Source organism: Toxorhynchites rutilus, chromosome 2 (genome assembly GCF_029784135.1).
Source record: "Toxorhynchites rutilus septentrionalis strain SRP chromosome 2, ASM2978413v1, whole genome shotgun sequence".
NCBI lineage: Eukaryota > Metazoa > Arthropoda > Insecta > Diptera > Culicidae > Toxorhynchites > Toxorhynchites rutilus.
The window spans coordinates 114831807-114855590 of NC_073745.1; the positions used below are offsets into that span (position 1 = coordinate 114831807).

At 38.1% G+C, this 23784-nt stretch overlaps 2 protein-coding genes across 2 annotated transcripts; one reads left to right on the forward strand and one right to left on the reverse strand.

The window, feature by feature from the left end:
• Positions 1–4903: 4903 nt before the first annotated feature.
• On the forward strand, positions 4904–6926 carry LOC129768221 (retinoblastoma-binding protein 5 homolog). The gene is made up of 6 exons (XM_055769713.1): positions 4904–5037; positions 5100–5527; positions 5585–5766; positions 5825–5944; positions 6001–6638; positions 6700–6926. Exons 1-6 carry the CDS (start codon positions 5019–5021, stop codon positions 6783–6785), a joined length of 1473 nt encoding a protein of 490 aa, XP_055625688.1. The 5' UTR covers positions 4904–5018; the 3' UTR covers positions 6786–6926.
• A 9217-nt stretch (positions 6927–16143) lies between these two features.
• On the reverse strand, positions 16144–23239 carry LOC129769865 (inositol polyphosphate 5-phosphatase OCRL). Its single transcript, XM_055772369.1, has 11 exons — positions 23141–23239; positions 22889–23069; positions 22374–22554; positions 21619–22138; positions 21405–21564; positions 21166–21344; positions 20749–21103; positions 20597–20686; positions 17089–17734; positions 16773–17006; positions 16144–16715 (listed from the first exon to the last, which is right to left on the reverse strand). The coding sequence occupies exons 2-11, from the start codon at positions 22964–22966 to the stop codon at positions 16534–16536; spliced, it is 2625 nt and encodes an 874-aa protein (XP_055628344.1). The 5' UTR covers positions 22967–23069; positions 23141–23239; the 3' UTR covers positions 16144–16533.
• Positions 23240–23784: the final 545 nt, after the last annotated feature.

A 23784-nucleotide genomic window follows, 5' to 3' on the forward strand; every position in this document is an offset into this window, starting at 1 on the left:
GACATCCACCAAGGCTTGCGGTCTTGTCGTTGATGAAATTTATAAAAAAAATGCAGTGTATATTTTCCATCCGCCATGCAAGGCTATACAAGTTTTAGATCACCACACGGCCATGAACCATGTCTGTCGTAACAATATCGAACAGTAACCCATATTTCGTCATAAGCAGACCCGAAAGCAAATGTAAGTTGTTGAAAATAGAATGAAAATTTTTATTCGATGTTGTTAAAAACTTAGAAGACATAGTCCTGACCCTAACTTAACTATTTTTCAATAAATATCCTTGCATTTCAGCAAAACAATCTTGTCTAGAACAGAAAATAATTATCAGAGACAATTTTCGTTCAAGATTTTTCCTTACCTGCAGAGAATGCAATTGTTCATTAATTGCCGTATCCTCTTTTTCGTCTGCAATGATGTCAAGGCAAAAAGTACTTATGTGTATGAGTTCCAAACATCATACACACCAGATGGGCCAACAAGAAGGACTGCCGGGCCGCAGGTTGAGTATCGCTGGTCTAACGTCATGTGTATTGATATATACTAAATATAATAACATTTATGTATTAAAACTATGGAAAAATGTCATATGGTGAGTCAAATATTTTTGATGTGATGAATGTTTTACAGATATGTCTGTAAATTTACAAACATATTTGTAAATCTGGCATCTCTGGAGGTCTGAGAATTTATTGCAAGAAATCGCTTGAAAACATGCATGAATTTGCTTGAGAATGAAGTGGATTGAGTCCGCACCACTTAGAGTATAACTGCATGCCCGAAACAAACATATTTTTTTACATTTCATGCAGTTGTTGCGTACTTTTCGAGTCTTTTATCAAAGAGAAGAATGTATAACGACATTACTAGATGATAAAGGTTCTGGAATATAAAGTTTACATATTTCTAATATTCTTTGTCTCTGTATTCTTGGTAAACTAAAAATTAATGTCTTTTTTTAGATGGGGCATAAAAAGATGATATAAAAGGATTTCTAGGAACTTCCTTTTCTTTTTCTTGTTTTTTTTGATATTGTCCTTCATAAATAGAATATCCCCGAAACTGTAACTGTTAAAAATTACCATAAACCACCGATTAATTTATAGTTTACTGTTTACAATTACTCCACAAGTGAAATTCTTTCACAAGTGTGTATATGTATGACCATTATATTTAGCGAATAACTATACGAAAGTCAAACATTTATATTTTGCTTTTGAACGTATAAATCTAACGACGAATAGTTAATATATGGATCCGTTCAATCCAGTTACAAAAGGGACTGAAATCAAATAAGAATAGCCCGGTAATGATCTTATGGATTATATGCACTAAATATTCCACGCCACTAACATTAATTTATACATTTCATTCAACAATATTCTAGAATATGAAAAAAAGGCACTTGTCCAAAAAAGTTACTCCTATACTCGCGTCGGTGTGTCAGACCGAAAGTGTTAAAAAAGTGGCACACGTAGTTTAGCGATACGCTAAACGATGACGAACGACGAATAACGAAGCTAGAGAGAAACGCAAAGTCGTAGTGTTTATATTTTCTGAGAAATGAACTAATTATTGATTTCTCGGTCTGACATACCAATGCGCGAGTATAGGAGTGTTAAATTTACTTTTAAATATCTCTTTTCCGCTTTCTTTTAGCTAACCAAAATCGTAACAACGTGATGTAATTGAACTTCAATTCGGAGGCGAGTATTTTATTTTATTGAATTTTTATTTGTGTCCATCTTCTCGGTCGAGGAATTAATTCCATCTACCGGGGAGAAAGATTGTATTGATTAAATATAAATCAATATAATTATCCTCTTTTCTCTTTTTTAGCTAGTATTAAAAAAGTAACACAACATTGAGTAACATTTGACAACATACATAATTTGGAGATAAGTATTGATTTCTATGATTTAATTTTAAAAATAAAACTAGATACAGTAGAACTACGATTATTTGCGAGCGGATGATGTGCGGTGCGGACACTGGTATACATACGGTACACACCGCGCTGCACTGTATTCTTGAAGTTGTGCAGCTTTTTTCGAAGGTCATAGATAGAGAAAGGGGGCCGTTTGAAGGCATAATTTACTGTTAAGCATAAGGATGTTATGTAACACATTGGAGAAGGGTTTTATGGTTATCCGGTTATTGCATATAAAGGCGGAAAGGTGTCTTTGATAAGAGAAGAGCGGAAATGCTTATTTACTGAGAATGTAAAGTTCTGCAAATGGTTAGGTTTTTTTTTGTAGGAATTTTGTAGAGATACGTTGGTGGTTTAAGAATAATTTTGTGCAGATTGTTCCGATCCAATATAGTGGTTCTCATATTTCCGTGAAAATTGGTAGTTCCGCATTCCTTATCAAAAAATATTGGATCCTATTTTTTTTTTCGTTAGGTTGACCATTTTCATTTTAGAGTCCAAAAAATCTCTTTTTCCTCTTTTTTTCTAAAATTACTTTTTGAAAAAGTCATAACCTTTTGAAACACTGAACCGATCAACATATCAAATTGAAGACAATGAGCTAGCCTTTTATTAAAAATATTGAGATTGCAAGCAAATGGGTTTTGTTTTCGTAATTATTGATTGTATCGTTTTTCATTGTTTTGATGGCTTTGGACTAGAGAGCGCTATATTTTTTTTATATCTTTTCTTGAAAGCTGAGGATTTTTACATAACATATATCGATATTAGAGATGCTATTTTTTTTCGTTTTTAAGTTATGATTTTTCAAAGTCGTGGTTTCACAATCAAATATTTATTTTCTTTTGTTTTGTACAGGTAAACATAAAGGAATGGATTAATTGGGCGACTGGATTAAAACGCATAGTACAATTTTGGAATACTGAACTAAACATTTGTCACACTTATATTATCCAGAAAAAATCTCGGGTAAACATGCAAATTTAACTTGGAATGAATTTATTACTTATCACTAACATATCTGTATTTATTTTTCTTTATCAGGTAACGGAAGGACACAAAATAGGAAAAAAGTGCTGTTTTCTGATGCCTTCGATTGCCGACCAATCAGTTGTCCCTGACCTAATATTAGGAAAAGCATTGCCCGCAGGAAAAAGAACATGAATTGGATTATAATGAATTTAATTATGTTATTAGTAATGTATTATATATAATAATATTATAATGTGTAATTAAACACAGCAATTTCAATTAAAACTAATTATCAATAATATCATAAAAGCTAATTGGCGATCTAACGCAAAACGTAAACGATCGGTGAGACATCTGGATTTTGATTTTGAACTAAGAAAATGATGCTAATGTAACTTAAAACTCAAAAACAAATCACGTATATTTTACTTCCGGGCTTTCCAAGGTAGTTCTCACATGCAGGAATCGTGCATTTTTCTACTGGTGTTTGATTGTGCTCACAAATTTCCTTCTTTAATTCAACCATTGTCAACATTTTTATAGTTTTCACTACTGAAAGAGGTAATTAAATAACATGTTATATATAAAATTGCGCAGAATTAAATTTCTTACAAACTCATCGCAATCAAATAATCTTTTATGATTATAACATTGTAATTTATGGAAAGAACTACAAACCTTCCATAAGCTCACATGGCAAAATTTAAAATCATCATCACTTTCACCGCAGCGCCATCTAGGTGTAGATTTGTACGTTAGATCGCCAATTATGATCCGTGATGATTATCCCTTACAAATGAGACCAAATTTTCACTGACATTGAACCCAAGGCGCGTAGAAGTATATCCTAAGGTGGGCCAACTTGCTAAAACCACTCTTCAGCCATATTGGAAGTCTACTGTGTTTTGTTTGTAAACAAAACACAATACGCTAGTGCCGAAGCTCGCTCCTGATCAGTCTGTCTCTTTCACGCTTCAAGGAAATAATTCCCCTTCTGCTTTCTTCCGTACTGTTTTCATATACCGCTCCCCTAACCAACTTAGTGACGAAACGGCCTCACCTAGTACCATAGACCCGTCTTGATTGAACCAACGGTGGGTCACCAAATATGCCAATATTGAACCGACGAATCGCTTCTGTTGAATCGATGTTGGATCAACACTGAACTGACAAACCATCGTTCTGCTTGACATGTTTGCCTACAAATATGTTTTCGTAAGATGTACCAATAATTAAGGTGGCCGTACGCTGTTTGCCCGGAGGTCAAATATTTGATATTTTTTGACAGATAAGGTTTGATTTGATATTTGTACAAACACTATTTCGTTTGCCACTCTTCAGTTTTCAACAGTAGTAAACAATATCAAACACCGAACATGGAAAAAATCAACTGAAATATTCAAGGTAACCTAACCATGTACCGACAGGTTCGAAGAACAGACTGAAAAAATATTCTAGGCATCCAATAATTGAATATTTGCTTGTCGTGTTTTGTGTAGAAAATATTTGATCAGTACACGTTGACCAAATTTTATCTGTCAAAAAGAGTCAAATATTTGGCTTCGGTCAAACAGTGTATGAGCACCCTTAGGGTGCAAATATTCAATTATTGGATGCCTCAAATATTTTTTCAGTCTGTTCTTCGAACCTGTCGGTACATGGTTAGGTTACCTTGGATATTTCAGTTGATTTTTTTTCCATGTTCGGTGTTTGATATTGTTTACTACTGTTTAAAATTGAAGAGTGGCAAACAAAATAGTGTTTGTACAAATATCAAATCAAACCTTATCTGTCAAAAAATATCAAATATTTGACCTCCGGGCAAACAGTGTACGGCCACCTTTAGTACGGTAGAAAATGATTAGCGAATTGGTAATATTTGCCAAAAAATTGGTAATATTTACTAAATATTCCTCTCAGTGTAGGTAATATTCCCCGACTCTATATACCTTGAAAATTCTCTATATTTATAGCATGTTTTTTATAGCTAACAAGCCAGATCCCCTCATTAATTTTGTTTATATTTACAATTGGTTATTCGATGGCGCATATTTGTGCGTGATATTTACTAATATATTTTCAAATATTCGTGAGAATATAGCGATCTCGTTTCAGAATGAATCTACAATTGTTAGGTGAGTTGGCAATTCATATATAAACTGAACAACCGGCATAACATACTTCTCTCGAACATTAGAATCCTTCGGTCAAAACTACCCGGAAGAATTCGATGGCTCCCTGGACTGCATCTCACTAGCGGTAACTTGTGCCTTCAACAAATACGGAACATTGCTAGCGGTCGGCTGCAATGACGGCCGAATCGTTATTTGGGATTTCCTAACGCGAGGCATCGCGAAAATCATATCCGCTCACGTGCATCCTGTGTGCAGTCTGTGCTGGTCACGCAATGGACACAAGCTGCTATCCGCTTCGACGGATAACAACGTTTGCATTTGGGACGTATTGAGTGGAGATTGCGAGCACAAATATCGCTTTCCGTCGCCTATTTTGAAGGTGCAGTTTCATCCCAGGAATGATAACAAATTTTTGGTCTGTCCAATGCGATACGCCGCGGTTCTTGTGGACGTGGGAGGAAAACACCAGTGCCTGCCATTGGATAATGACGTGAGATCATATGACTTCAGATATTGAGAGTTGTTTATCGATTTGTACACTTTGCAGGGAGATTTGAATATAGTGGCATCGTTTGATCGCCGGGGAATACATATTTACTCAGGTAATGCAAAAGGAAAAATTCTTGTCCTGAACTGCAATACGCTGGAAATCGTTGCTAGTTTTAAGATTGCTGTGGGAACATCGAGCGCAACAGCAGTTAAAAGTATCGAATTCGCAAGAAGGGGAGAGTAAGTGAAACGATAATCATGAAATCAAGATCTATTGCAATACGTCCATCTTCTGCAGGGCATTTTTGGTCAACACATCTGATCGCGTTATCCGAGTTTACGATTCAAAAGAGGTTGTAACGTGTGGAAAGGATGGTGAACCTGAACCAATTCAAAAACTCCAAGATTTGGTCAATAAGTGTGTGTTATATGCTTTTATATAATTTGAAATATTAATTTTTTTTTTCATCATAGAACTACGTGGAAAAAGTGTTGCTTCTCGGGAGACGGTGAATACATCTGCGCGGGAAGCGCCCGACAACACGCACTTTACGTGTGGGAAAAGTCCATCGGTAACCTCGTGAAAATTCTCCACGGAACCAAAGGAGAACTGCTGCTGGATGTTGTCTGGCATCCGGTCCGTCCAATTATTGCGTCCATCAGTTCCGGTTTGGTTTCCATTTGGGCCCAAAATCAAGTGGAGAACTGGTCCGCTTTTGCTCCCGATTTCAAAGAGTTGGATGAAAACGTGGATTACGAGGAGAGAGAGTCCGAATTTGATATCACCGATGAAGACAAATCGGTTGATCTTGCGGCGGAATCGAAACAGGACGAGGAGGTCGAGGTAGATGTGGTATCCGCTGAACCAATCGCAGCCTTCTGTTCTTCGGATGAGGAGTATGAAGATGATCATGCACTACAGTTTCTGCCGATGGCCCCAGAGGTGGAAGATCCTGAGGATGGTTGGGGATCCCAGGATAATTCCGATACACTTGTGTCTGGCTATAACAACAATTCTCACGATGCACTCTCGATGAAAGAGAACGAAACGGCTTCGAAGAAACGTAAAGCAAGCTCATACGATATTGCACTGGAAAATGCACCAACTGAAGGTAATTGGAGTATCTCTTATTCTAGAAGCTAATATAAAAATATTTATTCATATTCCTGTAGACATTCATCCGCTGCTCCAAAATAAAGCAAACAAGGACAAAGCGACGGCAGCCAATAAAAAAGCTGCTGGACGACCCCGTAAATAGACAATGCAATGCAATACAACGTCTTTATGTATTTTTGAGTCTGGTACAAAGGAAAATGGTTAGAAGAGTATGGATAAGAAAAATTGCAACAATGTTGGTTCTGTAAATAAAATTAACAACGGCATTTGTGTATATCGTTCATCCAATTTCTACATTTCTAAGATCCATGGCTCGAAAAATGCTACCATCAAAACAAAGAATACTATATCTTATTGCAAATATATGTTTTGAATAAATGCATATTTTTCCCTAGAGATCTCATAATTCCAAATGCTGAAATTTTCCTACAAACCGGCATTTGTCTGTGAGAAAAAATGGTAAGGGGTTGTATCTAGGACACGACCGCATATTTTCGACGTAGAACTACGCAATGATATTATACAATCCACTTGTTTACCACTTCGAATATTATTTTAGAATGCATCTTAGAGGCGAATGAACTGCAAAGTTTAAAGCCTCTTAAAAACAAAGAAAGAAAGAAGAAGAAGAATGCATCTAAATTTTTGTAGTAGATTATGTTCTTCGTGACAAATAAATTTGATGAACTTCCTTTGATATGATGCCTAGGACTTCCAAAATATGTGAACGGATGAATTGTCAAATGATCATTGTATTTTACATTTCCCTCTGAAATTATTGCACATCTCATGTTTACGTAGTTCTCGAACCGCGAAAGTTCATTCACAAGTTCACAAGCGAGTACAAAAGTACTAAACACCAAAAAATAACCCCGACTTGTATGTATTTTTAAAGCGGATTCCCCCGGGTACATTAATTTTGAAGTCTGTAATAGGGAAATACAGCTCGGTGGGAACAAAAATACCCCCGACTTGCATATACTTGCAAAGTATATTTGCAAAGCGGATTTCCACAGGTACATCGATTTTGAAGTCTGTGTTGAGGAATCCTTAAATCGTGCCAATCAAAACTTGGTAGTTAGGGTAGTTAGTTAGATAACGCTTGACATTTTACAGTTATTCAATTGTTCATCTCATAAAAAAACATTTTAATAATTGTAATAGACGCCTAGAAATATTTCCTATCAAAAATGTTCGAGTTATAAGCATTCGAAATACGGGTAGGGTTGGCACATAAAATCGGCAGAAAAAATGTATGGGAACAAAGCAAGTTTTTCCAGTTATCATGAATTAAAATCGTTTAAAAATTAGCGAATTGTTATGTATAGCATATCAAACAAGTGTATTTGATAGTTTCGACCAAATGGTTGTCGAAACGTTCTACATTGTAACTCTCTAACAAGCTACATCACGCACATTCTCTGTAAGGTTCTCAATTTCCCAACAGCATTGCTGGTTCGAAAAGTCCCGATGATATAGTTGCAATAGTAATATTCTCATCATGCTGTTCAAGTTATAACCAAGTTGCCTCGAACTCAAAATCGTTAAACAGTGGTCAATTTCGGATCCCATTTACTTCGCTGATCCGTAGTTTCATCATCCCATTGAAATTATTTTGTTATTGCGAAATATTTTCGGAATTACTCAACTTAAACACAGATCGTTTGAGCAACAATTTTGCAGAACACAAAACAAGGCTGGGTAGTGTCTATTGGCTACAAGGAAACTTGTCAAATTATTACTCTAGCAGTAGTTTTGCGGTTGTAATAAGTTCATCTACCAATGATCTTCCTGTACAACTACTTGGAAAATATTGAGTTCGCTGGAAAGCTCGTGCCGATTTTAAGGAAAAACTTAAAATTATAATTAAAACTGGTTTGTTCCACGATGTTTCGTCGAAAAACTGTCATTGTATTTTTATACACGGCGAGTGGAATAGCACATCCCTGTCAAACTCCAAAATTGCTTGCCAGGTTGTCGAAGAGACATGAGGTCTGACGTTACGTGCAACACGACGCCCATCGTATTGATTGATACTGAACGGATCTCTGCCCTCAATTCGTCCAGTTGCGTGCTGTATTTATTGAAATTTATAGACTGGTTGTTTGTTTGTAGCCCATAACATAGAATTTCTTTTCAATACCACCAGACATACAGCATGACTTTCTGCGAGTGAGGACCGGCTTTGGGAATAGATAACGGTTTATGTCGATTATCCCAAGATTTTTGACGTAGAACTACGTCTTTCATTAAGGGTGCCAAATCAGAAAACAGGTCACGTTTTTATGAAATAAAGTTAATGTTAATAACTTTTTTTGCCGCGAACGGATTTTTGCGATTTACATACTAAACGAATCGGAAATTCCCTAAGATTTGTTTAATATGCTATACATTAGAATCCCCTGGTTTGTAAATGGTTAAAATTCATAAAAACTTTGAGCGTTTCCATTTTCCCATACATTTGTTAACGAGCAACTTATCGACGACCAACGGAGGGGAAATCGTAGGATTTAAAGTCTCCGTGAACAAACGAAAAGTAGAAGAATGAAGGGGAGTACTTGTCTAGAGTATAAACAGTGGATCTCGCTGAGGCAAATTTTCATTCGGCATCGGACTGTTGAGCAATCCAGTTCACTTTGCTTTCGCTGCGCTTCGATCTAAGATTGGACCCCACCAGTGGTAATCCAACTTGGATATCGTCGTTTGTTTTTTTTTGTTCGTTTTTCGCGTTATTCGTATCGTGTGCTTTTCTTTCCACGTCATAAATTGGACTCTTCGCGTAGTGTGTGATGAGCAAGAAGAAGAGGAAGACAGGCTCGAGCCCTGCAAAAAACATTGCCAGGGGCAAAAAAATTTCGAGGCAAGCGTCATCTAATGATGCACGCGATGCAGATTGGTGCAGTGAAAAGCGCTCGCACTGAATATAGCCTTCGCGAGTGTGAAACCGCATCGGACAACAACGAAGTAGGCGATTTCGGCGCGTCGGTCGAAAATGTAAACGCCGTTACCCAGGCAGCAACCAAAATCAAGCTTCCCCCGCTGGTGGTGAAGGTGGTCGCTCTTGACGAACTCATCAGCGAATTCGCATCGATGGGTGTTACAGCAGAGTACAAGCTGTGTGGCATAATTCAGTCTTTTTCCAAGCAATAAACATTGTTTGTTTTCCGTCATTATAAGGGATTCGTTGGTGCCTTTGAGAATGCATCAATGCATTAAACTGACGTTTTGGCGAAGCAGGCGTTAAGGTTGTGCGCCAAAAATTATTTGGGGAATACCAAGCATCTTGAATGTCTCACTTCCTTCAACTAGGATTGCATTTGCGCTAATATTGATCATAATGAAGCATAGCTGCTGTTTTCGAGGTTGTTATTAACAAAAAGAGTTTATTTCGCTTGTAGAGTCACCAAGAAAGTAAATGTCGTTCTGGAATTTTGTATGTGATACAGTTTCGCTTGCCAGTAGCAAATCTTCCTCCACTAAGGGTGACAGCTGCGCTTCTCTCGAGCATAAGAAAGTAATGCAATTTTTTTCGATGCCAGTAATATTAACCGAAGCGTTTCTTTTGAGAATAGCGCAAAATGATGAGAAGTGTTTATATAGTATTATTCTTGATAGATTCCTCGATTTGTTTGTCATCAATGGCGGCACGAACTTTCCGGCCCAACCCATAGAAGAGTATTGCACAATTTACCACATTTCAATAAAGAGAAATAAAGAGCATCGCTGCTAGAAACCCTTCTTCAGAGATACGACCCGACACCTCAAATAGAATGTTTGTTCGTCTTCCATTTTTGCAAAACCTTGAAAGTTCTCAAGAGATAGAAACGAAGTGGTTTTTTATCATGAACGGAAACTGAATCAAAACCCGCATTTAAGAAAACAATGTTGACCATTTTTAATACTACAATACTAACAGCCTATGGTGTTATCTTCATTTCTGGCGGAATAAATTATCATCTACTAACAATGGAAATAACTCGTACGCTCACAGATTATGTGCATTACATTCAGAATGTATATTTCAATGAAAATTATCAAGAAAAGAGATAATAGAAAAGTTTGGATTAGGAATAGGTGATCTTGAATCGATATTTAGAAGATCGATCTGTTCCTCTCCGATTTTCGATTTTTTGGATCTATTATATTTTGGAGCACAAAAATCGATCTTTTTTTATCGATCTTCCCGATCTTTCTGATCGTAGAAAATTTTATGTAAATTTGTTTTCAAGTGAACATTGATTTTAATTCAACCAAAAATCACCTGACAAATTTCATAACCATTGGATCCCTTCCAAGTCAAGGATTCTGGTGGTCGTAAACTTAGAAGAAGCAGTTTTGTAAGTTTGATCGTTATAAAATAGCGAAAATTGTTACGAAATTGGATGGTAACATCAGGTCCAGCCCAAACGTTCTTTTCTAGAACGGGGACTACTACCAAGGTTTCGACTAAATGTTTTTTTTTATCCCATTTATTTATTTAAGGCTTATTAGCATTTTAGCTGTAACAGAGCCGAATTTTAATCGTGTACATGTCACATGGTTATCATATATCTATAATTAGCACATTACACAGTTGCCATTCGCCAGTATTCCTTCTATACCATTACATATGGTACATTCACACAGTAGCCATTTAGGCTTAAGAGTATTCTATCTGTTCTTCCATTATCCAGTTGGACCACCGGACAGCGGAGACAGTTGATTGATCATTGTTGAGTTATTTATAGAACAGCAGCCCGATGTGTCTTGCAGAGCAGAGCAGTTGTATGGATGAATCGATCTTATTTCGACCGTGGATCGATCTCCATCGCTGATGATTGTTGCGTGGACGTAGCTATTCTGTAACAACACAAAGATGGTCAATGAGGGTCCTGAGTTTTGAACTCACGATCGATCGCTTACTAAGCGAACGCGCAACCAATGTGGCTACGGAGACCCCCTTGACTAAATGTTGAACGGTTGGATTTTTTGCGATTAATGTCAGCGAGTTCTGGACAAATATCAGTTGTTATATTACTCATAGTAATGTTCAATTAATTTATTTAATCAAATGATTCCATAACGGTACAAGATGATTGCCCTGGAAAACAAAATTTTTCTGGGATTCCGAGTTTTTTTTTTGTTAGCTGAGAATCAAAATAAAATGCCTTCGATGTTTGAGTAGAAATGTGAAATGTTTATTCCATGTTTAAAAATAAGACGACAATTAAATAGAATACGTAAATAAATAGTACAAATACATTCGATTTTCCAAAGACCGATTCTTTGGTACCGATTCAATCAGTGAATCGATTCCTACGCTGTTCAGAAAATCGATTCGTCTTTTTCTAAAGTTCATCCAATCTTAGTATGGATACCCGAATCGGTTGTGAAAATTGCATGCTACCTACTTAAAAAGTTTCTTATTGTTTTGACACGGGCCGATCGCTACATTCATGCATACAGATTGTAAAATGGAGAATAATTTTATTTGTCCACGTTGAATTAATCTACCGTTCTGAATCATATTTCGGACACTTTGTTCTAATATCTTGAACTGCACTGATGATATAACTATAAAATTAATATCACAATTGCTTCTTTAGAGTAATCCCTTGGTTTCACTATCATTTCACATGAGAACTACATTTCAATTATAACATAATCGGCAGAAATTTTACAACACTACTCATTATCGTTTGTGTTTGACGTTTCTTTAGCGTGAGCACGTAGAATTTACCCGTTCATAAATATTTAAATTTCTCCCGTGTTTCACCAGTTCTCATCATCGTTAACAGTTTACTGTGATTGCTTGGTAAGTGTTTCGCAGTTGACTATAAAATATAATCAAATTTAATGTAATTTTCATCCAAAGAATTACAAAATAAAGTGTCCGAAATTTGAATTCAATCTTTCCGAAATTTGATTCTTATTCGCTTCATTTGAAAAGCATTTTATTCGATGATTTTTTATGTTTTCAATCAAATAGGTACTAAAGTAGAAAGCTGAAAAGGATATTGAACTAATTTATTAAAAATATCAACTGAATAATATCTGTGCATAAAGTTTAGACCTGTTTTCTGTATCATATGCCTTAAGCGTCCGAAATATGATTCAGAACGGTATACTCCCTCCCCCCTCATCGTGGACAAGCGTGGACTTTTTCGTAACCAAATTCCTGATTAGACCAGTAGTCCTCTACCATGAAGGTCACAAAACTTGAAAACCTCAATTTCCCAGGGCATTCATCTTGTCCCGTCATGGAATCATTTAGTTAAATAAATCAATTGAAAATTATGATTATCAACTCAACAACTGATATTCATACATATGGCGTTCGCTTCAGCTGGAACTGATGTCACCATTCAATTTCGTCACAATTTTTGCTTCCAGCCTAGTAAATGTGATGGTACATATAAGTTGTGACTACTTGTTTTGTAGTGCTCAAACTTACGATCAAAAAGATCAGAAAGATCGAAAAGAAAAGATAGATTTTCGCGATTTTTTGAAGTACAAAAATCGATCCAAAAAATCGGAAATCGGAGACGAAAATATCAAACTTCTAATCTTCTTTCTTCGATAGATCCAAGATCGCACAATTCTATTCCCGGAGCTTGCCTTTCGTAATCGCCCAGAATTTTCCATTGGGCGATGTTCTAGCGAGTTTGACGGATTTTCCTCCTTCGGTAAAACAGAGTGTCTCTTCCATGAGACCGGAGGGCAGCAGGCGCTTCTGAAGACATTCTTCTGTATATACGAGGGTCGTTCAAAAAATAAATTTCAGTGCCTCAGAAATCGGGGAAAAATAAAGTTAGGACAAAAAACAATGTGATTTTCGTAATCTTCGTTTTATTTTCTATTTTTCTACACTGAGAGAAATAATTAGTAAATATAACGAATTTTTTGGTAAATACTACCAATCTATAGTCATTTTCGACCGTACTAATAAACACATATGTCAAGCAGAACCATGATTCGGAAGCCCAATATCGGCTACATTTTCTCGCCGAAAATGCACGTATCAGAATTATATCCTTATTATACCTCCGTATTGCCTTATGGGAACAATGAAAATGGTTAATACGCGCTTTTTTCACCAATTTTCAGATATGACAATATCCAAGCTTACTAATGTTATCGAGTAAAATATACTAATCTCTGGTAGGGATGCGGGTTTGTTGACAATATGTACAAAAAATTTGTACATTCTACTAATTTTGCATTACCAAATGTATTTAGTAGTTTTCGACCGAGGATTTTTCTAAGGGTACATAATCGTTACGTCGAGGCATTTTTCATAGCGTGGCACGAGTTTTTCTATTCCGAGCGCGATGTGCGTAGGGTCCAACTTTTGGAAGTACGATGTGACTGTGTCACGAATTTCTTCAGTGTCATCGAATCGTTGACCGCCGAACGCCTGTTTCATCACCGAGAATAAGTGATAGTCGCTAGGGGCGAAGTCTTGGGAGTAAGGAGGATGCTCGAACGCAGTCATTTTGAATTTTTTCAATTGCTCTTGTGTTACGCGAGCTGAATGGGGCCGCGCATTATCGTGGATGAGGAACACTCCTTTCGTCAATAAACCTGGCCTTTGTTCTTAATCGGTCCAAAACTTCACAATCACCTTGTTTTTTGTCCTAACTTTATTTTTGCGCGATTTCTGAGGCACTGAAACTTATTTTTTGAACGACCCTCGTATTTGGCCGTTGATAGTGCCGGTCGTTATGTATGGAATGCTGAATTTTCGCACCCACAGATCATCTACCAAACTAAATACTTCTCGACAAATTTGTCCACCTTCTTCTCCCGGAACTTCTTCGAAACATCCAGACGGGAAGGGACCGACGAAAAACTTCAGGCCGGCGTCCGGTTTAATGTACGGTTGGTCCTCCACTACTATGCATTTCGTGGCACCAACCACTCGCGGTACAGCTTTCGGGCGCGAGATTTGGCCACCGTATTCTGTTTATCAGGACGCCTTGCTTACCTTGAAGACATGAAGTCTGGCCCGCTTCATTGTCTGATGGACAAACCAGACGGAATAATTGACCGTCTTCGATGGGTTCCGATTGTGGTTGAAGTAAACCCTCACCTTCTTTGCCTACACTGGCTCGATCGCCTTCGCTTTTCTTCCGCTGTCAGCTCACCGCTGGGTCGTCTGAGTCTCCTTGAACGATTTTACCACACTAACCACAGTCTAAGGGTCAATTCCCAAACTGATTCGCGATCCACTTGTGGAGCTGGACTGGAATGAACACGACCGCGCCCATATTTTTTGTCGAAGCACTTCTTGCTTGGAAGTTATCTCGATAACCAATTGACAGATTGTTGCGAAGTTTTTCACATGTAAACATTACACTATAAACTAGTTTAACCCTTTCACGTACAACATCGAGTCTCACTCGATGGGGAAAGATTGTGCCAAAACGTACAACATCAAGTCTCTCTCTTGGTGTGCTTGCAGATCACAAGGCGCTAAGTCGCTCAGCAGAGAAGTGAAATTACAGTAATCGTTCGCTAACTGGTCTTGGTTTAAAAGGTCTGCTTTTTAACTGGGCGAACGTTAACTGGTCCTTGGATCAGTTAAAAAACAGAATTTCGTAAACAATCGACGCCATATTCGAATGGAAGATTTGCTGTGAGGGGCATTCGAATGTAATTTGAAATGTTATGAAAATTGACATTATTTTTGCATGACAAAAACATTGATTAAATTACAGAAAAATAATTTCTTCAAATTCTATTTCATACCTGTTGTCGTACTGAATGCGAAACTTCAATTGAAAACCTTTTGTTTATCCAATTTCATGACCAACGCGAATCAAACAATTCATTTAAGTTCCCCTCGGTTTTTATTGACGTTTCACATGCCGAACCAGTTAAAACGCAAATGTCGATAACTGGTCTTCCCTTTTCGACCAGTTAGCGAATTTTTACTGTACTCGATTGAGCTTGAGCTTGGGTAGACTGTACAATTCGTAGTTGCTCTTTATGATTGACCTGAACCAACCAAATTGCACAAAGAACACACAGAAAGACGCTTGGGACTAGCAAATCATTCTCGTTGTGCAATTTTCTTCTGAAAAGGTCTCCTGAAGATAATGAAGGGCCTGAAAAGGTCTCTTCTGTTCGACGATATGAAAACTCAAAAATCAAATCCATTTCGCAGCAACTGAAAATAATAAAGGTTGACCTAAAAAGGTCTCCTCTGTAATAGGATTGAAACTCCGGTAAGTGATTTGGTTTCTCAAGCGCAGACACAATTACCGGACGAAACAAGAACTCGAACATCAGATGCATTGCAGGGTGTCCTGAAAAGGGTTCCTGTGTTCGATGAAACGACCACTCAAAAATCAAATGCACATCGCAGCGGCTGAAGATATTAAACCTAAAAAGGTCTTCTCTGCAATAGGATCGGAGACCCGGTAACTGATTTGATTCCCTAAGCAAGGACACAACTACTCTACCAGATGTGAAATTACTCGATTGATTCGACTTACTAATTTTACCTATGTAATAAAAAGTTAGATACAATAGAAAGTGTTGCATTTTTTCGAGTGCAATCTTTATATCGGAGAGCAAATTCGGTTGACTATTTGCGCCATAACCATAACTTAATTGACGACTTTTGAATCAAAAAAGTATATTAGGTTGCCTGTGATGCGTAAAGTACATCCATTTTAATTCCACTTTGTATATCATCGACTTGTGATGATGTTTCTATTCTTCTTAACTAACACTAAAAATACACGGGACTCCGGTTACGAGTCCATTATCTCATCATTCTTACTACATTAAATGATTTTTTTGCCATAAAATACAATTATTGTTTAGTTCACTGTACTCAACACGAAGAACACTTAGCGCACATTCACATAGCACTCGCACCACACTCATGAAAGCTTTACGTCCTAATCCCCGGCGCTGTTCATTTCGGTCCTAGCAAATTCCTGTATCTTGCTTGTCAAAAACGTCATCATGAATCTTCGGCGCTGGTCACGCTCTCCTTCGGTGTAAGCATATACATCGTTCCCGGTGGGCGTCCGGGTCAATGGCAACTGACTGCGTATAAGTATTCGACCGAATATTGTTGCTGCAATGAAAGTGTTTGGTTCACATTTTCCGCATTTGTCGCAATTTCGGGGCTTACCTAACAGCTCCAGCCGTATGCTAGGGTTACGCCGGCGTAACTCTGTGAGGAACATGCAAATATACAAAAATACCAACCGATGGACGGGTTTGAGTTTCGTTCGGATAAGCTCCCGACACCGTTCGTAGTTATCCGCATAAACGATACACTCACGTTCACTAATGGTAACCACCGGCTCTGGGAGAGATTCCAGTAGAAGGAGAAGAGCTTCCGCTGCCGTTTTTGGAATGCCCGCTAGAGTTTTTGCAGTTTAGGAAAATATCGAATAGATTCTAGAGGTGATTAAAGAAATTAAATTGAAATTTAAAAAGGATACGGAATGGTTCCGATGACCAGCTATCCAACCAGTCGCGAATTTCCAAGATGTTTTCATGCTTTGAGTGGGTTCGATTCAGTGTAAAAAGTTGCGAAGAATCCATTCCATTGCTATACAGATAATCAATAAGGCGCCATATCTCGCGTGGAATTTTCAAATTAACGTCGTCCGTTAAATCTATCAGTTTCTCCTCTTTCTCCAGTGCCACCAACTCATTGATTTCATACTCATAGATCGGTTTGTTGAGCTTCATCAACGTTTCCAGCGTGATTCCGAAGCAGCTCGATTTGTACTCCCCGAAGATGGTGATGAAAATATCCCGCCCATTCTCTACGTGCAGTACCAGAATGTCCAACGGAATTTTCACCCCAGCTTTGGCGTCCTTCAGCTTCTTAAGCATTTTAGATGCTGCCTTCGCATCGACCAGGATGTCTATTCGTATGCTGAGGCTATTTCCGGTTATTAATTCGCCCGACTTGTGGCTGATATGGATAAACTCCTCGCACACGTGACTGCTGCGGTCATCCTTCGCGGCGAATTTGAATCGCACCGGCAGATGGCAATTGTTTGCCACCAGCAGTTCGCGGGAATACTTTTCGTTGAACCGAATTAGGCCAAAATCGAGATCCGTTTGCTCAACCGTTATCTACAAACGTTTTGAAACAGGAAATGTAAAACAGGTGAATGTGATCAGTACTTCAGAGCAATGCGGTGAAAATTCAAACTCAATCGATAGAAATCGACGAAAATGTCAAAGATTACCATTCGTTATCAAAGAAAGCATTGCTCGATCGTTTGAAATGGGTTAATATGGTCAATTGAGATCCGAAAGGGTCAAGTGAAACCTATATATTTGAATTTGATGAATGTCTAGGGCTCTTGCTACACAATGAAAATGGTCATCTCAAATTGTTTAATGCCAAATGTCTTAACATTTCATGAGAGATTTCTTCTTCTTGAATGGCACTAACGTTCCCAGCGGAACTTTTGCCTTCTCAACGTAGGTATTACTTGTGTCATTTTTATTAATAACTAGCTGACCCGGCAAACTTCGTCTCGCCTAAAATTTGTTTTTTGTCCTTACGTTTTTTTACTAAGCGCAAGTTCACGGGTCCAATCGCAGAACTGTTCATTAATTCTCGCGTAACTTTTGAAAAGGTCCAATGTAACATTTTCGTCAACTCGAGAAAAACGAAGTTGAAGACCCAAACATTATTCCGCGAATTGTCTTAAAAGCATTCGATCTTTATCGCTACTTTCACCACTTGCAGTCAAGAATAACTCTGAAAAACCAATCGTAACTGTTGTTCCGTGATTTGAGATTAAAGTTGAAGACTAGGAGCGAAAAATGTTACATTGGACGTTTTGACTACCCGCATTTGCACATTGGACATATTACGTTGCACGATAAGGATTTGAAACTAACTACTAAACAACAATCCAAATAACAGCATTTCATTCTAAAGGCAGATTATTATTGTTATCACTCGTTGAATTGCACTGAAATCGGTAACAACACCTGTAAGAAACAAAAACTTGAAACGACCGAAGTACGACTTCGTATTGTTTTGACTGCTTTGTTACTTCGGACGTTTCGGGCGTCGGAGGAAGGAAGCGTCCGAAGTAACAACCGGGCGCTTAAAATCCGAATCTGTACAATGGATATTTTTCGTATCGGCGATAAAATGATGAAGAAGATAGATACGTGAACGATTGTTTCTGTAATACATTCAATGATTGAAAACTAATAGCGTGCATCCATTAACTCGATTTGTTTACATTTGTTACATAGGACCTTTTCAAAAGTTACGCGAGAATTGATCTTCTAATCGATCCCGTTGAATTTATCTTTTACTATAACATTCCTAGTACTTCTACCAAAACTCATCATTATAATATCAGTTTATTTTCAGACACAATTTTCGTTCGAGATTTTTGAACGACTTGCAAATAACATGTTTCTCCGTTACATGGAATAGATGGTTGATACAGAAATCATGATGAAATCACGAAAGTTACGAATCGTTCATTCTGAGAATCGCGTCGGATTTTGTACTTCTGATACAATTACGATCAAATGATCCTCTAAATTACTCTAAACTTTGAAAAATCAGCTAAAAAAACCGCTGAAGGTATCAATATGAAACGTTCACAGATGTTTAGGGAATACACTAGGCTAAAAATTTGCCTGCAAACATTAGAACTTACTGCGTTATTTGCAGAACTACGGTGAATTTTGTAAAGCACTATGAAAATCCTGTTTTTGGTACTTTCTTTAAATCGATGCAAAAAAATTAAATAATTTTTGTTTCGTCAAAGTAACAAATTATCCTTTTGCAGAATTTATTGGAGTTTTCAAAACTGCCTTTCGATTTGCGAAGCGATGGTTGTTTATTGAATTATCCATCATCATGACGAAGGGGGGATTTTTCATTCACACTGAAATATTTCTGTGTGGGAAGGCCCTACAGGAACGTTGTTGGAACCAAAAAAAACTGATTGATGAGGTTAATTGGATTTCCTGTTGAGTTGGTTGGCAAAAAATTGGGTTAGTCCAGAATATTCTTGAAAAAGTAAAGAAAAATCGATTTTTCATATCTTCCCGATATTGTTGTCCACTTCATCAACACACAAAAATATAAAAATATGTACGTAATATATTCTAATACCCAAAAGTTGTAGCTTCAAAATGATGCACCTTCCATCGATATGCGTTGATTTTTCACGAAGATACAGCATGTCAAAAATCAGTTAAAATTTCCGACTTCGCACTCTGTTCCTCTAATTTGTTTGTCGAGTGTATATAGGAGAAGATACTTAGTTGAGATTTCTATACCGGATTAACACGCCTCGAATGTATTCTGAAGTGGCAAGCTCTAGAATATGCATGACCACAGTGCAAGTCGGAAGAAATTTCTTTGACGAAAAATCCCCCGGCCAGAACGGGAATCGAAACCGAACCCCCGGCATTATAATGTGGGACGCTAACCACTCGGCCAAGGTGGTGTACAGTTGTCAACAGTTATTTAAAACTATTTTTTGTCAAAAAACAACCGAAAAATGATATAGTATAGTATAATATATATAGTATATATAAAATGACGCGATCCGAGTCCACCACCGACCCGCCGTAGGAAGCGACGGTGTCTCGCACGCAAACCGGAGTTCTAATGATTGCCCGGTTAGTTTGAAACATATGATACTATCCTTTAGTAATGTCCGACCGAGCTTTAGCGAGCGTCGGACGGCATAAATTTACCCGAGGTGTTACATTTTCTCCCTCTCTCTCAATCCGAAGCATCGCATATTTCAGTCACTATTTCATATATTCTATCGAATAGTAGGGATACAACGAGAAGAGACCTGTATGAATGAAATATGCCCATTCGTCAAATCAGTGCATGAGCCCGTGATATTCATGTGAATAGCAGTGTTGACTGATTGTAATTGTGCCTTCGATTTCAAATGAATGGTTTGAAAAATAGCAGCACTGCTTCAGAGTATTCACCTGCGGTTGATTATCATTTTCGTATTTATCCACTGTTTTCAGCACTTCTTCGTGTACTCTCTTGAACATCTGATCGTCCTTGGTTTCAACCTAGAAAAGATTAACTTGAAAATTCCCCATCTTTAAGTTGATATAAATCATGCTAAATTTACATCCACTTTAAATATCGCATAAACTGGCTTGTGGTCGCTCCTCCTCAACTGCATTACACTATCATACTTCAGCAACTCTACTTTTGGTCCCTTCCACAAAATTCTGTCGCACCACGCCGGACATCGACTCTTCTCGCTACTGTCCCAATCGTCAGTACCCGGATTGTACTTGTACGTGGGCCCAAACAAAATCTTCCCCTCTTTGTATTCTCGGAAAATGCGTTTTCGCAGCTTTTCGACATACAGCTGGTCGTACGGATACAGCTGATTGTAATCACGGTCTTTCTCATTCACGAATTCCTGTGTTATTTCCGCATTCAGTCGATAATTTAAGTCACCGATCCAGAAAATGTGGCTAGAAATAGATCATTTTCAGCGTTAGTAAGGTGAAGCAAGGTGAAGTAATGAAATACTCACTGATGCTCATCGATAGAGCGACCGCGAAAAGTCTTCTCGAAAGACATCCGTCTGATGATTTCATCGTGATCGTCATTACGGCGATCGACCTCTGCAGTATGAGCCGCTAAATGGGTGTTCACGAAGCAAAGCAGCGCTTCGTTTAGCTGGAAGCTAACCCCCACGCCTCCTTTATTACCCTGTAAAGCGGTCACATTCAATTTCATCCTAAAATTTGATGGTTGCCATTGTGTATTTACCCATTTCAGTGTTCCCGTTCCAACTGCAGCGGTTAAGCAGTCTGATATCTGATCCCGCAAGGACTTCTTCACGGCCACCGTCAGCATCATTCCAACCAGGCGTACAGATGCGAGTTCCTCATAGACTGCTCCCTTATGTAAGCCACTCATAACCTTGTTACTGAGGATTTGGAAAATTACTATCCGACATCGAGCATCGCGCCGGAATACTTACACCCACGTCCGATCGATCTTCGTCTCGTTCATGATTATCTTCTCCGGAGTCCACTCGATCTCCTGGAAACCAACCGCGTAGATATCCGGTGGATCTTCCGTCGTCGACAACCATTCCGGCAGTTCAATATTCTCCGAAGTCTGTCCGTTAACATTCCACGTAGCCGTGTAGATCTTGTACGACTCGTACACGATGTACTCATGCCGTCTTCGCTCTAATTCCTCCTTAAATTTAGAATCCCTCGTCTTTGGCGCTTGGCTACCGTCCGCTATGTTACGATCGATCGCCTGCATATCCGCCCGCTTGTAGTAATCGAGCCACCTGAAATCCAGAGGGAAGGAAGCTGCCGCTGCCTGAGAAGAGGTGCTCTTGTAGTCGGAAATCAATTGCTTGAGCTTGGCGATAAAATTATCCCGGGACACAACCACGTCTGCCGATGCCTGATAGTAGTACACGGTTGGCTCATTTTGCGAGAAGATCGTAAACTGATGGCTCGAGACAGATCCATGGGAGCCGGATTCTGAAAAATATTTAGATGAGCGTGAAAAAAATTGTAAGTAGTCATGGATAAGTTCAATTGAGATGGAAAGAGGTAAAAGACAACGACAAGAAAAAAATATTGATAGCACAAGGAATCAGTAACATTTAAACACAAAATTAAGAGGGCATGCATTAAATCATTTCCTGGAAAGCAGCAACTACGTAACTTCATATGCGGCATACGTGGCTTCATACAAAACATCAGTCTCCCTCACCTGGATTCACCCAGAATGAATCATCGATCGGGTACACGGCAACAACGGTAAGATCGGATATACTTTCCGGCGGATAGCGCGCTATCGAGAACGCAAACAGCGCAGACGTGTAATTGGAGCTGACGATTACCAGCAGTCGATTCTGGTGCTTGCTGCCTATTATTTGATAACCTTCGAATATCTACAATGAAACATTGATTCGAATTTGCCTCGCTAAGGAAATATTGGAATGCCAAATGCCGTAAAAAAAGGTGAATGACGTCAATACAGTATTGCGCCCTGCAAGGCCATTCACACAGCATAGAAATATGCAAGCTTCGCTGATGTAAACAAACGTTTTTGTAACCGCTGGGTGTATTCATTCATCAACAAACCAATACTACTAAGCTCAGTCATTGTCGTACTTTTGAATCAATCGATTTTACTATCGATAAGTTAATTATACAAATACTTCGCATATTTGTTGAGAATTCAACCCGTCCCATCATAAAATAGACCATTTTCTAAAAGGATACCGCTAAAATAGATTCGCCTTCGTGAAACTTTTGCGTAACTGTCGTTATGATAGTGGAATCATAACTTCCGGGATTCATGATTTTGCCTGTTGGTTCGATTAGCTAGCTAAATACGCAAATCAGTCTGCAAACTTCACTGTAAGCACATAAAAATTTAGCTGTTCTGCACTTTGTTTCGAGCCTAAATACAATACGAGAACATTTTAACTAGATTTTTATCCAAATTATTTGATAAGAGAAAATTAAATGCACCTAACTGGAGGGTCGATTTTGTATGGTTTCACTTTTTTTCCTAGCTGTCATATTCTTGTCTATTCTACAGTAGAGGCTTCTCATACGGATGGGTGCAGCAGTACCGTTTTTGACGAAACATATGTTCGCCATAAGAATTTGAATATAAAAATCACGAAAATATGTTAATCTAAAGCCGGGTTCAGACGGTGCGAGTAAGCATACGAGTCGATCTAGTCAGTTACTGCAGTGCAGCTACTCACACCGTGTGAACACATCATGCCAGTTAGTGTCATGTGTGATTCGGCGTGCGAGCTACTTCAAAGTTTTTTGAATTTACTCGCACTCGCATCCCTCAAAACGTCAAAAAACAGAATTTAGCGTTCGAATCAGGGATGCCAAATGTAAACAAATGTCTCTATTTTTAAGATATTTGAAAATATGCGAAGATATTTATAGACTTGAAAAATATTGGAAAAACAAATAAAACCCTAATAGTTTCTAAACGGAATCGTTGTTATTTTGTTTGGCACACTGGCGGGGCACGTTTTCTTATTGAGACAGTTTTATTGGGAATCTAAATATAAAATCATCATCGGGCACAATTTTCATTCAAAATTCACTCACAACTTGCAAAAAAAAGTATTGTTCTAAGAAACAGAATA

Bases quoted from the DNA above. Each gene is read 5' to 3' on its own strand.
- LOC129768221 (XM_055769713.1), top strand. The intron at 5,945-6,000 runs GTGTGTGTTATA...TTTTCATCATAG, and splicing joins CTCCAAGATTTGGTCAATAA to AACTACGTGGAAAAAGTGTT. The intron at 6,639-6,699 runs GTAATTGGAGTA...ATATTCCTGTAG, and splicing joins GGAAAATGCACCAACTGAAG to ACATTCATCCGCTGCTCCAA.
- LOC129769865 (XM_055772369.1), bottom strand. From the start codon at position 22,966: ATGAATCCCGGAAGTTATGATTCCACTATCATAACGACAGTTACGCAA. The intron at 21,565-21,618 runs GTAAGTATTCCG...CCAAATCCTCAG, and splicing joins AAGATCGATCGGACGTGGGT to TAACAAGGTTATGAGTGGCT. The intron at 21,345-21,404 runs GTAAATACACAA...ACCGCTTTACAG, and splicing joins GAACGGGAACACTGAAATGG to GGTAATAAAGGAGGCGTGGG.